Below are 16,232 nucleotides of genomic sequence, written 5' to 3' on the forward strand. Positions count from 1 at the left end.
TCCAGTGCTTTCTGCATGGGTGTATGCAAGGGGGGGTCGGGAGGGTCGTACGACCCCCCCAAATTTTCAAGAGGTCCACTTTTTGTAAAAGACATTTTTTTTTGAGGGCTTTTTACTCTATATAGGCCTACAACAGGAAAAAAAAAGTGACCAGGTGGTGTTCCAGCAAATTGTCAAAAACCTCGTAAATTTCGTAACTTAGTTTTAGTATGCCATAATTTACCTTATTTCTAAGCTGCACTGCCATGCCGAAAAAGTCACTTTTGTATGCACCAAATTGCCCCATTTTAAGATATAGAATTCAAAAACTCCCTACCGTGGAAGGGGGGACACCCCCCTCCCACACCCTCCCCCCACTCGGTCGCTCCGCTCCCTCGCAAAGGTAAAGGTCCAAAAATTTTGGTTACGACCCCCCCAGAAAAAATCCTGGATACACCCCTGTTCTGTCACCATTTGTGATGAAAGCAATCCGTGACAAATTAAGTATTTTCACTGCTTCATATTTTTTGCTTATGATTTAAGGTTGAAGTTTCATTACTCTTCTTCCTCCCTCCAACCTTCCTCTTCTATCATCACCATCTCACCACCACCATCTATGACTTTCAGTAGTGAAGAGCAGTCCATAAAGGTTTTAGGACATTTCCATCATTGGGATTTTCAGCTCTCTGATGTGTGGTTAAAGTATATTTCATTCCTTCTCATCCTTCCCTCTCCCCCCCCCCCCCCCTCCTCCTCCGCTACCACTCCATCCAAGCGTCTGCAATGAAGGCAATCCCTGTTTTCTCAAGACAATATGTGACACTGCACCTCAAAACAAAAAAAAGTCGCCAGACATGAATTTTTAGTTAAGACCAGATTCTGGAAGAGCAGACTTCAAGCTTTAAAATGATGTATAACTCAAATCAAATGGACTCTCCTAACCTATCTAAATATTGGAAAGAAAGCACAAACTCAGAAAAGTGTGAACTGAGAAAAGAGGCTCTGAAGTACAGTGTTTATTCAAGCGCTTAATCTTTACCAAACCGTGCTGGCTGTGCAATGAATGGGACAAAAAACAGGAAGTAAACCACCAGAGTAACAACAATGAAGGGATTATCAAATTGAACTGAAATTAAGCATGCCTCATCAACACATTCTGTCCATAATCATTGCCAACTTTCAAAGCAGTAGCACTATTCTTTCAAAAGTTATTAGAGTTGAAAGTGAAGAGTGTGGACATGGTTTTTCAGAAATGAAAAAGGGATTCTAAAGACACACCTAATCACACTATTCTGCCAAGAATGTTCGAGATAAACTGCTAAAAAAACACACTTTCCTGCCCGTTTTATGATACCAAATTTTAGCATGATGTAAAAGAAGACCCTCTCTTTCAGAAAATATGAAAAAGTCAAGTTCGGCTAGGTTGACCCACTTCACTTATTTTCAGTCCTCATGCAAAGTCAGTGTGTGCGACTTTATGTTCGTTTTGAGGTGCACGGTCACATATGATCTTATCTCTTTGATATAAGATTGAAATGAATTTTATCCTCTCCCCTGCTCCGTTGCTCCATATCTGCAATAAATTCATTCCCTGTAGTCTCAGAGCAATTGTTGCCTTAAAGTTTTAGAGTCTGATGTGAGATTAAAATGACTTTCATTCTCCCTTCTCCTTCCTCCCCCGCCGCGGCTCCGTCTCAGCATCGGCGATGAAAGCGATCCATGAGAAGGGCATCATCCACAGGGACCTGAAGCCCCAGAATCTTCTCCTCAGTCACAACAGTCGCCACAAGGTGCCCCTGCCCAACGAGATCCACCTCAAGATAGGTGAGCAGTCACACGATGTCAGTTAACCCTTACTCTACCAGGGACTTTAGGACAGTGTATTTACAGCGATATGGAGTTTTCTGTGCCAATCAGCACTCAGAGCACACAATGGGTTAATACCGTCTCCTCTCTCTCCTCCTTCCCATGCACACACAGACACAGACATATATATATATATATATATATATGTTTTTTTTTTTACATAAACACATACAAACATGCGTTCTATCATGCGTAGTGAGTTTGTTGCCATGACAACTGCAATGATAGCCTGATGCCTGTCAGGCCACTAGAGAGAGTGAGATCGAGTTTACAGTGGCATAAAAGAAGTAGCTGGAATTCTCAATTTCATTATGTTTCTCTTTTTTTTTTCCTTTTTAAATATCACAAACAACAAAAGTGGTATGAAACTGGACTCATAACAAACTGTCCTGGAGGAGGAGAATTCACATAGGAGTAGGTAGCAGAAGTAGGGTAGTTGATTGGACAGCAACATGCCAACAGAATACAGAATTGCTTGTATTGATAAAAACACTGTGTGCATGGAATTGTAAACTGTGTCTGATAAAAGCAGCAGATGAGAAGATGCATTTAGTTACATGTATCTTTCAGTTGTCTTTGTCACAGAGACCAGTGCACCTGAAAAATATAAATTTCTACTTGTAACCAGTGTATGGAAGTTGCCATTGGGGTTCTTTAATCCCTCAATAAGACAACAAGAGTGTTTATGGATGGGTTATAAGGAGCTCTTTGTTGTTACTAACAACAAACAGAAGCAAGGACAAAATTGAGTCTCGGAAGAGTGTAACGGGTTTTGACATGGCATTTTATGTTTTCCAAGTTATAAGTTTGTTTTCATTTTTTCAGGGATTACTAGCCTCACTTCTAGTCTTCTAGTCCTTGAGTTACTTTATTATATTGGCATTGTTGCCATGGTACATACTACTATACAGTTATTCATTAAGCACATTCACATTTGATTTGCTATGGTATTGAATGCCAAGGTAATATGTTGGCTCCATTGTAATTGGTGAAACATCATGGCAATGGATAGGAAACCTACTTCAGTAATTCATCGGATACTGTTTTCATTCATGAGAGTGTGTCGGTTCACATGAGAAATACATACGGTAAAACATGATGTATTCGCGGCATTAATTTTTCGCGAATTGGAGCAGACAGCCTTTTTTGCGGCATGAAATTTATGCGAACTGCCACTGGCATTCAATGCATATAGTGTAGACAAGAACTTTCGCGTGCATTTTAATTTCGCGAATATTGGCGCTCGCGAAATTCGCGAAATTAAAATGCACACGAAAATTCCTCGTTTTACAGTAGTTTGGTGGTATTTCATTATGATTCTCTCATATCTCATCTGCATGTGTGTTTTGTGCACAGTTTGAATTACCACACTGAATATGAAAGTATTTTACCTTGTATTATTTTCATGGCATATTCCGTGGTGCATTTGCATTCACATTATGAATCAGCCCACGAAATACCGTTGTATTTCACGGTAAATGTGAATGCACTTACTCTCAAAAGAATGGTGCCTGTAGCAACCCCCTCTCACTTCTAAGCAAGATCATCATTGGGGTCAATGTACTGAGGGATAGTATACATTCACGTTCTATTATTACTCCTTGAGTGTATACTGTATAAGCCTTTTTTTTGCGAGGGTTTAATTTTCGTAAATTTCGCAAATCACTGTGTGACCGCGAATTCAACAACTGATAAAAACGTAACCCGTTCGCTGGTGTGATAGTGCACTTACGACAGCTTTCTTGTCAATGCGCAAAAATGTCCTTGCTCTCCTCATCTGCGAAAAATGTCTGTACGCAAAAATATCAACTTATACAGTATTGGACCATATATATGTCTGGAGTAGAATATTTAGCCAATTATCTGCTTTGAAATCAGGCTGTTATAAATGGCAAATCCTGATCAGTTATTTTATTCCTTGAGCATGCCTTGCTGTTTCTTTGCCATGATTTTGATTTTACCGAAGTCTTAAAATGAATCATCATGAATCCATTCACCCAGAATTGGGAATTGACCAACATCAGGGTAAAGACATTTACATGAGCCATGAAAAATGTTTTACAGGTTGTGTCTTAAAGCACCCCCCCCCCCCCCCACACACACACACACACACACATTGTGTTACTTTGTGGTTTCTGGCTGAGTTATGCTAAGCCAGCTCTTTCCAAACCAATTTTTCTGTTGCTCATGTATTATACTGTAAGTTCTTATGCAAAGTGTCATTTCTTCCTGTTTATCTCATCCACACATTTTACCTCTTTTTGAAAATATTTTTGTTGTCATAATTTCCTGTGGTTTTTCTTATAATTTACATCACACAATTAGACAGACCCTGTGTGTAATATCTGACTTGTCTCTCATTAGCCGCACTCAGTGCACATTTCCTGTTGCCCATTTCGAAAACCACTTTTTGCAAGTATTCTTCTCTTCAGTTTTGGCAGAAAATCAAAATGCAAGGAGGAAATTGTCAATGTTCTAGGAATTACACTTAATGTTCCCTCAGACAGACACACATAACAAAACCTTAATTGTGTTAATAGATGTGAGCAGCGCCAAACAATTTGATTACTGGAAATTTTCACACTTTTCGTGCAACCACAAACCAGCGTGAAAATAAAAACATGCTAATATTTTTGCACGTTGTATGTACCGCTATGTAATGTATTCATTCCATGGAATGGAAAACACAGAAAATTAATTTCACTTGGGCGAGTGCGAAAAACTACTCAGGTGAAAATATCCACTTTTACAGTAGCCTGATAGTGGACTCTTTAGATGTAGGGACACCTGAACTACCTATTGTTTTGCCTTTGCACAAGATACTGTGGTATACAAATGAATAGATCTCTGTTGTATGATACTGATCGTGGCTCTAGGGCAATTACCTGTGGGCAATTACCCCCAGACCCTTCCCCTAACCCTAATCCTAATCCTAATCCTGAACCTAATCCTAATCCTAATCCTAACCCAAACTCTCACCCTTATCTTTACTCTTACCTCATCACTAACCAGTATTTATCTAGGGGGGTAATTGCCCTGCTATGCTACATTGTACATAGCAGCGATTAATGTTGGAGGCTTGTGTGACATTTCATATTCAGCATTCATACATTCATATTGGAAAAGTCTATGACTACCTGTATAAAAAAGGCAGTTATTACTCTTGGTAATTACAGATGTACTCACAAACACAGGAACAATCCAAGGTAGAACATAAATGTTAAGCTGAAGTCTTTATAATGTATGTTAATGATATGTTAATATCATGGTTCTAGGCCCTATGCTACGTCAATGATATGTCAATATTGTGTTAATGCTATGTCAATGATATGTTAATGGCATGTATTCTGGTCATGTTTTCATGGTTTCAGCTGACTTTGGCTTTGCCAGATTTCTGGAGGGGGATATGATGGCAGCTACCCTTTGTGGTTCTCCACTCTACATGGTGAGTGTTTAGTGTTTGCCCCTCGGCGACGGCCGCTGACTCACCATTATGTCATGAGAGCTGGCCAGGACGTCAGTCACTCTCAGTTTGTCTGTCTGTCCACTCATTGACGTTCATTATATTTGTGAGGCGTTTGTGTGTGTACATGTGTGTACATGTGTATGAGTGGGTGTTGTATGTATATTGTACATGTGTGTTGTGTGAGTATTTTTTTTTTTTTGGGGGGGGGTGTGTTAGGGTATATCTGTGTGTGAGTATGTGCACATGCATTTGTATGTGTTGTGGGAATGTATGTTTGTGTTGCCCACAGGAGTATGCCTTTTGACCTACATAGCAGAGGTTACACTGTTTGTTTACAGTTGGCCTGTTGGCAATGTATGATTGCTTTTCCTATTTTTTTGAAGAGAAAGCTGATAATTTGATTTGATTGTCTATTTTTTTTACAATTTATTTGATTTGCTTTTTGCTGCAGATATTTTCACAAATCATTACACATTTATGCTAGGCCCGGTACATGTAGATTGTGTACATATGTAGGCTATACACTAAAGTGTTGACATTTTCATTATCCTTGTCTCATGTTTAACTTTTTTTTTTAAAATCCTTTAATACCATCTGAACCCCTTCCCTCTAAACTTCATGCCTCTTTAATCACTCTTTCTCATATCCATTTCCTCTGCCTTCCAAATAAACTCTCTCCTTCTCCTCTTCCTCCTCCTCTTCATCTCAACATCACCGTATCACCATCGTCCATCTGTACACATTCATCTCATGTTCCCCTCCCCCTCCACCACCACCCTCCATCACCCCCTCTCCCCACTTCCATCCCTCTCCTCCCTCTGCCCCATCTCTTGACGGACAATGACGATGGCGACATCAGGCTCCCGAGGTGATCACGTCCCAGCACTACGACGCCAAGGCCGACCTGTGGAGTATCGGCACCATCCTCTTCCAGTGTCTGACGGGCAGCGCCCCCTTCAAGGCCCCCAACCCGCCCGAGCTCAAGAAGCTGTACTTGAGGGCCAAGTCTCTTGACCCCAAGTGAGTCCTCGTACAGTAATACGAATGAGCGTCATCAAGAGACGAAACCTATGCAGCCTGTCAGGGTGTCATGCTCATTGTACCATTACTGGCAAAATTTAAATTTGTATGCACCTGACAAATTTTGTCTCCAAAAGGGTGTTGTTCAAGAGCTAACTGGAGGGGTGGAGGGGGAGGGGGGTATCAAACGCAATAAATATTAGCCACATATGGATGTATGAGTGCAGCCTAGAAAAGAGCATATTCAAATTTCTACTGGAGGGCACCTTGTTATGGTTTGATTGAATTTAATGAAATGAAGATTTCTTGACATGAGGAACAATATTTTAGAATCACTTCTCTTTTTTTTTTTCTCTTGTATCTTTCACAATGATCCATATTTCTGTCATAACACACATTTCTGAAAGAAAAAAAATGACCTTATGGAAGGTAGCTGACTTCATTTTTCAACTCATTAGGAAATTGTTTGCTTTGAGAGGTCTCTAAAAATGATATGATATCATTTCTCACTTTTCATTTTGTCTTTAAATCTTTGACTCAAAAAGTTATGCGTGTGATATCGTGATCAATCAATCAATCAATGATGGTTGAGTAATTTGAATTTGAAAGACAAACTCCTCCACTCCCAGAAAGCAAGGATTAGTGTTACCAGGAGGCTTTTCTTCATTTGTGAGACTGCCATGCACGTGTGTTGTGTCTGTGTGTTTATTTTCTCACTCATCTTTGCTGGTAGCCTAAAACCAAACTCACCCTGGAATCGTTTGGGCATAGCCACTGATGCAATCAACCCCAGACACATTCCAAGTTTGAACCGAAGAGTTCAGGGACATTTTGTCTGGGCCCGGTTAATCCTAACCTCAAAACGAACCACCTTCACTGAAATCACTCATTGATATTGTCTTTCCTCTATGAAAAAAACAAAAAAAAAAACAAAAAAAAAAACAGCTGTGGCTGTCAGTCATTGGTCACAGAGTTCATGTCTATTTTTGTGTGTTTTATTGGTGCTTGTGCCCATTTACCTCAATGGAAACAGTCTGATGTATCACTACTCTAAGCTGGATTGAGCTTTTTAAAGCCTTTTTTACATTTACGCAAGCACCCTCAGAAGTGGGTCGACCAACTCAACAATATATTTCAAGACCTCCTGATAAGAAACTCCAAAGACACACTATAATCAGGCTGAGATTAACGTTATTGTGTTCTGGAGTAGGTGTCAAAGAGCACTCTTGCAGCTAGCTGATAGGCTGTCATTTATAACCTGCTGGACATTGATTTGGTATACATGCATTATGTACATTTGTCTGTCTTTGTCTATGTGCCTATGTGTCCGTGTGATATATCTCTAAAATGTGTGTCTATCCATTTGTCTATGTATCTATCTGTCAGGGTTTTTTTTATGTATACATAAAAACATGTATATATGCAAACATACACGCTGTGCAAACATACATACATACATACATACACACGCCATACACAATTTTGTACGTACATATATACAGGCATTATTATTGTCTTTTGTACATGTACATGTATGTACATGATATTGTGCACATAGAATACCACGTCAAATGAAAAGAAGTATGCCAAAAGAAATTATCAAATTTTACCATAACAAAAGATTACTTATGCACTCCTGAATATATTATTGCACTAAACCTAATTATGCATTACCTTTTCATGCTGTCTGGTATATTTCTTTCAATCTTATGCATTATATATGAAATGAAAATAGTACAAAAACAGAAGGAAATACATCAACAAAAGAATTAGTTCACCCATCAGCATACATCGGGACACAGCTAGCTCTTGCAGGCACCCCCATAATATTATAAAAATTAGACAAATGTGACCTCCAGGCATCTCAGCCAGTTGTTCAAATTACTTTTGATTGAATAATCTTGTGGTGTCAAAACTCATACTTTTTTCGTGTTACAGTATACCCCCTGGGACGTCGAGAGCGTTGAAAAACCTGTTGACGAGACTACTCAAAAGGAATCAAAAAGACAGGATAGACTTCGGTAAGGATCGTCACAGTTGGATCAGTATTTCATACGCCGTATATTTTGCATATGGAGACTTAAACAAAACAAATATCTGAGTGTTTGAATTCACCATGAAGAAGCACTTTGGAGGAGTGAGAAATAACCGGTATCATTTTCAAGAGAAAAGTCAACAATTCCTCACAGTACAACCAAATATATAACATTTGTGTGTTATTTTTTTGTAACTTTTTAGTTTTGTGGATAGTGGGTGACTTGCGAAATTTTGAAATTGAAAGCACTGAAATATGCCACACGTACAGTGGTCTGTAGTAAATGCCAAATGCTTGGAAGTTTGACAAATGTATTTTGTTCATCAGGAATGATGATAGCCATTTGGAACATGATATGATTGAAAACCCATGATTCCACATGTGATCATAAATTTCCTTCTCTCAAATTCCCCTTTGTGGTTGGATTTCTCATTAGGATGACTACAGACAGTTTCAGGATCACTTTGTCACTGTTTATTGCTTTTGTTTTCAAGTCAAACAGTGTAAATATAACAAGGGAAGTTGCATAGGTGAGTTTACAGGAAACCAGAGATATATTTTGTTCATGTTCCATATGAAGCTGTGAATGATTTGTTATTTAAAGGAAAAGAAATTCAAACAGTGTAATAATCCTAGGAGAACAAGTACTTTCTCTTCAGGACCTGATTTTGAAATTTTTATTAACATTTTGTTAGACTGTTTACTAGTGATTTGATTTGTTTTTAACTTTTCTCTATTACAGATGATTTCTTCAGCCATGAATTTTTAGCCAAGAATTTGAAATCTACCTCATCAAGTAAGTAGAATGAGTGTGAGAATGTGTTTGACACAGCTATGTTTTGTTTCATTGCCTCAGTATTCATTTGAGCTGCTTCCTTTATCCATTGTGTTGGTCATCATTACCTCCGCCAAGGGGGGAGGTTATGTTTTCGTTACTGTTGGTTTGTTCGTTCGTTCGTTCGTTTGTCCGTGTGCAAAATAACTCAAAAAGTAGTTAACGGATTGGGATGAAACTTGCAGGAAAGGTTGAGAATGACACAAGTACCAAACGATTAACTTATGGTAGTGATCCGAGAATTTTGGGGGAATTTATGAAGGATTTTTGATATTTTGGTAGGTAGAGTCAATGAACTTGGGAGTTCAGGCTGCGCGTATTTCAGGTTTGCATGCGCACACTAAAGTGCGTGCTCTAGTTTCTGCTAGGGCGAGGCGCGCTGTGCAGCTGAGGGTTTATGACGTAACAAAGGCTACTACATATATTGGGAAATCAGGAGACTTTCAGCACACTATAAACTCTTCGGCATGCTATAAGTACGTATGGGTGGAAATCTATTATAAACACTTTCAGCATGAAGTATAAGTACAATGTACATATGGGTGGAAATCACTGATATCTCTATGGAAGAACAAGATCAGTGATGGAAATGAGCTGCATGCTTGGCAGAGGTCTGCACTCTCAGAGTGCTTCTCTAGTTGATATTTCACCAATACAGAATGGAAAAACTTACTGGTTTTGCAGTGCTGGGTCACATAGTGGTACATATTGTAGAGAGCTAATATCCAGCCAGTGCTGTCAAAGTTACATCTCAATATAAACATATTTGTGATATTTTCTTCTGTGCAAAAGCCCTTGTCTTTTTCTCTCTCTCTCTCTTTTTTTTTTTTTTTTTTTTTGGGGGGGGGGGAGGGGGATGGGGGACTTTGCCTGCAGAGATGCCAAAAATGTGACTTCTGCTGTCAAAATAGCAACAACAGCAAAAACACCACAACAAGTTAAATAGTAAGCATGTACATGTAAGCTACATAATCATGTTTGTGACATACATTCAGTTTTGGATTCAGATTCTTTCATAGCCCATGACAATTAACATGGACCACAAATAGGCCAAGTTGGTCCGACAATGTTGTGGAATTTGGAGCGAGAACAGTGGATACCATGAACAAAAACATGATTACAAGAGTAGCACATCCACCAGCAAGAATGCACGGAGAAAGAATAGAGGATACAGAGGTAATGTAATGGGGAATGCCCATGGACACAAACAGTGCCAAGTGATTTGATTTATCCAGATTGAATGTGTTGATATCTTTTCTCCTGTCCCCCTTCCCCCTTGTTCTTTTTTTTAAATCCACCCCCCTCCCCCTCACTTCCCAAATCAGCAAAGGAGTTTAATAGGATTAGGAAACACATATGGTTGCTTGTCTTTGGATGGAATCCAAACGGGATAGAACGCATCGAAGATACACTCCCATGATTGCCAACATTTCTTTCAACATTTTTGACGCTCTGTGAGAGGAAAATGGCTTGAGTTCATTTTCTCTGTATTGCTGAAGAGAAGCTAGGACAGGAAATGGTTTTGCCCATTTTAAAGGGAATACAATGCTCTATTCTTCACTGGTATACCTGCTCTTCTTTGAGTAACCTCTGGTTTTGTTTTGATTTGGTTTTGTTTTGTTTTTGTTCTGTTTTGTTCTGTTCTGTTTGCGTGTGTGTTTGTTTGTTTGTTTTTTGAAGGAGAGGGTTGTAGATGATTGTATGAGAAACAAGGGAGTTAGTAGAACATGTATTGTTCACCTTTTAGTAAAAAGGGGGTGAGTTTGAAGTGTTTGGGTCAGTCTTTGCAAATTTCCTAATTGTAGTGAGGAAGTCACTCGTATCATGTATGGATCTGACCCTTGACCCTTGCCATGGGTTCATGTCTTATGATCTTTCCCCACCAGTGTGAAATTGCATCAGCCAAGTGTTTGCATGCGTTGTTGATGTCTGGAGGATAAATAATCATCATTTTGTGGGGGAGGGGGGAATTGAAAACAAAAAACACAAGTAAGACTGAAGAGGTAAAGACATACTGTATTTTTTTCTATGGGAGCTACAAGTCCCAAATATGCCTTGCAAATGGTATGCTGTCTTCATCCATGGAACTCCTCTACATCACATAAGATGTGGTTATGTACAATTACGCATTATAAACTCTGGTATTGATAGAGTACATACCATGTGTGAAGAATACTGTATACACCATATATATTTCCTGGGGTTTTTATTTTTGCAAATTTTGGTAGTTGGATGCTCTTCATGAATTTGAAAACACAAATATATTGACTCTTATCTTGATGTAAATGTGATGTGCTTGTTTACATTCCTCCATCCGTTACTGTGTATCGTCATGGCTAATGCAGCCCCTCGCAGAATTGGCGGGACGTCCCCATTCCTTAAAAATTTGACTTGCTTAATGTATACAGTACCAGGTGTCTAGAGACACTGTACACCAGTGACTATGTTGAGTGTCTTCCTCCCCACCCCCGGGACAGCTTCCCCCATGCCTGTACCCACCAGGACCTACAGCTTCAGCTCGGACTCCCCTGGTGAGAGGCGCTCCCTTTCCGTCTCACCCCTCTCGGGACACATGCCCATCTCGTCCCCAGAGGAGCCCTCCGCGGTCCCGCCCCCGGGGGCCAAGTACGGCACCAGCCCTCAGGCAGCTGCCGCTCCAGCACCGGATTCCAGAGGGGCCATCCCCAAGGGCTTTAAGCTAGGGACATCGTCTGGGTTGACGACCTCTGATCTTGTGGTAGACGTGAGTAGAACACTCCAGATTTCCATTCTTGTTTCAGATGATACCATTCAGAATTTGACATGAATATTCATCACAGTCAAAGAGCCTGAATATAAGTGAGTGATATGTGAAATAAAATTGCAGAAGTGTGCAATATCACAGAACATATCATTTCATAGCTTTTTGCGTATTCATAGTGTGTCATTGTGTGCAAGGCTAATGCATTCAGCTTGGGGAGATGTCAAAGCATACTGGCACAAAATAAGCTGAAGTTCAGTATGCAGTTAAGCCCCACATTTTTTTTTCCTCGTCTCTGACTGTGTTGAACTGTAGGTGTATGTGTGTCATAATGAGCCTTTTTTAGAGTCGAGTTGTGTTTATACATGACAGACAATGCAACAGAGATAACTGTAAGTCATGTCAAATATCAACAGAAAATAAATCAATAGTAGTGATTGCTCCATCCTACATACTTTTGTTAAAGCAGTGCTTATAATAAATGAGTGATGTTAAAGATAAAACAAGCCAGGGTTTCATTCATGATAGCTCTTTATGAATGAAATTGATTCATCATAAATCTGTGAATGAATCCACTCACTGCTGCTCCCCAAATTTCTTGTGCTCTACCCTCCACACCTAAACAAGACTGCTGACCATTTTTCAAAAGCTCAAACTATGTGATTGCTCCCTTGCCAACAGCAAAAAGAACCTGAGTGTTTGGCAATCAAATATGTAAAACTGCTCCATTCCTCATGGTCAGTTTTGCAACCATGCAATCACTGAGCCGTATGTTTGACGAATGGTGTGACCCTGAAAACAATTTTATGACATTTTGACCTGAAGCTCCAGTTTTTCAATGAGAACCAAAAGTACTACGGCTCACAGAGAAGCACTGTGTTGCTAATCAGAAACAAAGACCCATGTGTCATGTAAATGTTAACTTGTGGAAATCATCAAAAAGTCAGAAATGGCACTCTATTGCTTTCAAGTTTCAGGGATTCTTAAATTGCTTTGGGAGCTAATTGTGTACCCTGACAACAAAAGGCCTTGATCTACGATTGACCTGAAAATCCCTTAAAGTCAGAAACTACATCAAGGCCTGCTGAGTCACACACTAGGATTTTCATCACAGAGGAAGCATTTCTTGTGTTTTTCGTAAGTCTCTGCATGTGCAGGTTTCATTCTGGTGGACCATCCGACACAACCCTTCCATCATTCTTTGCATGATCTCGTGTTGACCCCTGTCTGGGGAAATCATTTTTCCCAGCTTAGCTCTGTCTCTTTCGTTGTGTCTTGTCGTGTTTTGACATGCTTTCGTTCTACTTCCTGTTCACAGGACTTTGTCATCGTACAGCCGGGTCTTGTCTCAGAGTTATCATGTAAGTCTGCTGTGTGCACTTCCAGTAAAATCTGTCGTAAGGTAAAATAAACATGAGCGGCCCTTGAAAGTAGCCATATCATTACTGAGTGTGTGTAATCCTTGTGTGTGCATTTAGTTTTCAGTGGATGTTATTGCGCAATCATCATGTATGGGTAAGTATGCTGTGTGCACTCTCTGTAAAATACATTTTAAGATAATACAAACAGGAGTTGTCTTTTAAGGTAGTAATGCTATGATTGAGTGCGTGTTGTGGATATATCCGTCATGTGCAAACTGCTGCCAACAGGTTTTATGTCGGTGCTTTGATGCTTTAACGAGGAACTGTAAGTGCTTGTTGGAATGTTGACTCAAATCAGAAACCCTGACAAGTTCATTGCAAAATAAGTTTATGAGGATGGTTGATGAATATAGATATAGACTTCTCTTATTTATGATGGCACTCCTACTCGGATATCACACCTAGCTGATTGCTAATTGGCACCAAGACATTAGTCGCTGACTAGACCTCATTTTAGATTGAATGATGACAGCCTGCCATTGAAACTGTCACAGGTAAATACAACAATCGGATGTGTTTAGGAGACTTAATATTTCTACCGAAAAGTTCATTGACCATGATGGTACAGTACACTCCTGTTATAACAAACACGGTTATGACAAAATTCTGGTTGCAACGAAGTCAAATTTCAGGCCGCAACATTGTCCACTCTATTGCTAGAGTCACACACAGCCGGGTCACAAAACAGATTTGATCCGGGTGAAGATGAGCCGGAATAGTCCGGGAATGGAGGGTAATTTATGCTACAGTCACACACGTCCGGATTTCAAACCGGGTCCATAAGGAATTATAACCGTATTCACCCGATTCGAGCCGTAGAGACCCGTATTGACCCGTATCGAACCGTATAAAAATCCGCTTTTTGAATCCTTAATGAATCCTTTTCAACCCCTATCGACCCGTGTCAACCCGCTTCGACCCATACCGACTCAGATGTAAACCTTGTCATCATCCATTGCATGAAGGCAATGCGGCATATGGCAAGGGTCCATATGGTTTTACGCTGTGGGTTGCAGCGGGTTGACACTAGTCAATGCGGTGCGAACCGGGTCAATTTGGATAACAATACAGAATTGAAATCCATGAGAAAATTTTGAACATGACAAAAAAATGTTCACCGCCGTATCGTTGCCCCTGGAATCCATCAGGAATTGACACGGGTTACGATGCGGTCAATGCGGGTCTCTACGGCTCGAACTGGGTAGATACGGTTTTAATTCCTTATGGACGCGGTACTAAATCCAGCCATGTGTGACTCTAGCATAAGTATTTGTATTATTTATCTGTTCAGTTATAACGAAATTTCGATATAACGAAAGAAAACTGCGGGTCCCGAGGACTTCGTTATAACGGGAGTCCACTATACTCCGCTGTGGTTTTGTTATCAGTACCCATTACTGATCTTTATTTGGGCAGTGAAATACCACTGTGGCATACTGTTGTTGTTTTTGTTGCTGTTGCTGCTCATCATATAATCTCCATGCCATGATCTTTTCACACTCAACATACGGCATCAGTTGGCCGCTCACAGTGACACCTTTCAGATTACATTCCATCAGCTCACTTTTGACCTCTCACATTTTATCTTTGAACTTGTATGCAGATGAAACCAGTGGTGCTAGTATTAATGTGCAAACTACAACAGACGTCATTACAATAAGAAGGTAAGCTCCCCAGGTCAGCGGTCATGCTCCTGTGTATTGGAAAGGAACACATTGCTCTAACAAGGTCACCAGGCTGACCAATTTCCCTTCATTATTAGCTGTGTCTTATAAAGAACTACATGCTCGTCATGCCAGTTGATCCATAGAGGCCTGATGAGCAGCAATAATGCATACACATTTATGTTGCTGTTGTAATACAATCCTTTTCCTGCAAGCAAAATCTAAAGATTCAAGGGATAAAAATGTTACAGTGATAGTGACTTGAATTAAAATCAGAGTTTTATCTTTTTTTTCAATGCTGCAGCATCTTCAGATATGAAATCAAACGGCATATACATAGCAATAAATTGATGTGTGCCATATGTCCCATGTTACATTGAAGACATAACAGCTGAATTGTAAGTTTTCATTTGTGTGTGAATTATGCAATAATCAAGAATCCAGAGTGCAGCTGGAACACTTTTATGCAATTAAGGGCTTGAAGGAAATCGTTTTTGTGAAAATTATAATATGTGTATTATGTCGATTCATTGAATACTGAAATACATCTTCTGTGTGTATAATTCTTACATACAGTGAGTTGTTTAAACTCGGTTGAGTTTGTGCAAGTAAGAGCGACTTACTCCTATTCTGACCTAATTTCATTGTTTTGCTTCATTCTTTGTTTAACAACGACAACGAGAGGCTGATCAAAACTGCACCTGGATTTGTAATACAGAATAGGAGTTTTCGAGAAAAAATCATGCTGTCACAATGAGTGATTTTGTTCCTTCTCTTCCAATCTGTCTTTGTACCCTTCCATCTATCTATCCATCCATCTATCTATCCATCCATCTATCTATCTATCTATCTATCTATCTATCTATTTATCTATCTTTCTATCCATCTTTCTTTCTACCTATCTATCTTTCTATCTATCTTTCCATCCATCAATCTCTTATCTATTTATCCATCCATCCATTCATTCATCTCTCTAACTATTGATCTATCTATCTATCTATTAATCTATCTATCTGTCACTTTGTATACCTATGTATATACCTGTCTGTCTATCTCTTATCCACTCTTTATGTATTCAGTAATTCGTCACCCATCATGTCCGGTAGCAGGGGAACGTCAGAGGTGTGCAGACCTAGCAGAGGTCAAGGGTCAAACCGGCCCGTCATGTCCGAATTGAAGAAGCCACCTTCCCCCAGTGAAAGGTAA

At 39.7% G+C, this 16,232-nt stretch overlaps 1 protein-coding gene across 1 annotated transcript in view; it reads left to right on the forward strand.

Moving 5' to 3' along the window:
- Nucleotides 1-16,232, forward strand: part of LOC139708805 (serine/threonine-protein kinase unc-51-like) — a 71,154-nt gene that overhangs the window by 36,465 nt on the left and 18,457 nt on the right. The window contains exons 6-14 of the mRNA XM_071620756.1: nucleotides 1,678-1,803; nucleotides 5,217-5,290; nucleotides 6,171-6,331; nucleotides 8,270-8,352; nucleotides 9,109-9,162; nucleotides 11,679-11,944; nucleotides 13,260-13,302; nucleotides 14,966-15,026; nucleotides 16,106-16,228. Of these exons, the coding sequence (XP_071476857.1) occupies nucleotides 1,678-1,803; nucleotides 5,217-5,290; nucleotides 6,171-6,331; nucleotides 8,270-8,352; nucleotides 9,109-9,162; nucleotides 11,679-11,944; nucleotides 13,260-13,302; nucleotides 14,966-15,026; nucleotides 16,106-16,228 (991 nt within the window). The remainder of the gene's footprint in view (nucleotides 1-1,677; nucleotides 1,804-5,216; nucleotides 5,291-6,170; nucleotides 6,332-8,269; nucleotides 8,353-9,108; nucleotides 9,163-11,678; nucleotides 11,945-13,259; nucleotides 13,303-14,965; nucleotides 15,027-16,105; nucleotides 16,229-16,232) is intronic.

The sequence above is a fragment of the Diadema antillarum genome, unplaced genomic scaffold (genome assembly GCF_040938485.1).
Source record: "Diadema antillarum isolate AM-2024a unplaced genomic scaffold, OU_Dant_1.0 seq00001373_RagTag, whole genome shotgun sequence".
Classification (NCBI taxonomy): domain Eukaryota; kingdom Metazoa; phylum Echinodermata; class Echinoidea; order Diadematoida; family Diadematidae; genus Diadema; species Diadema antillarum.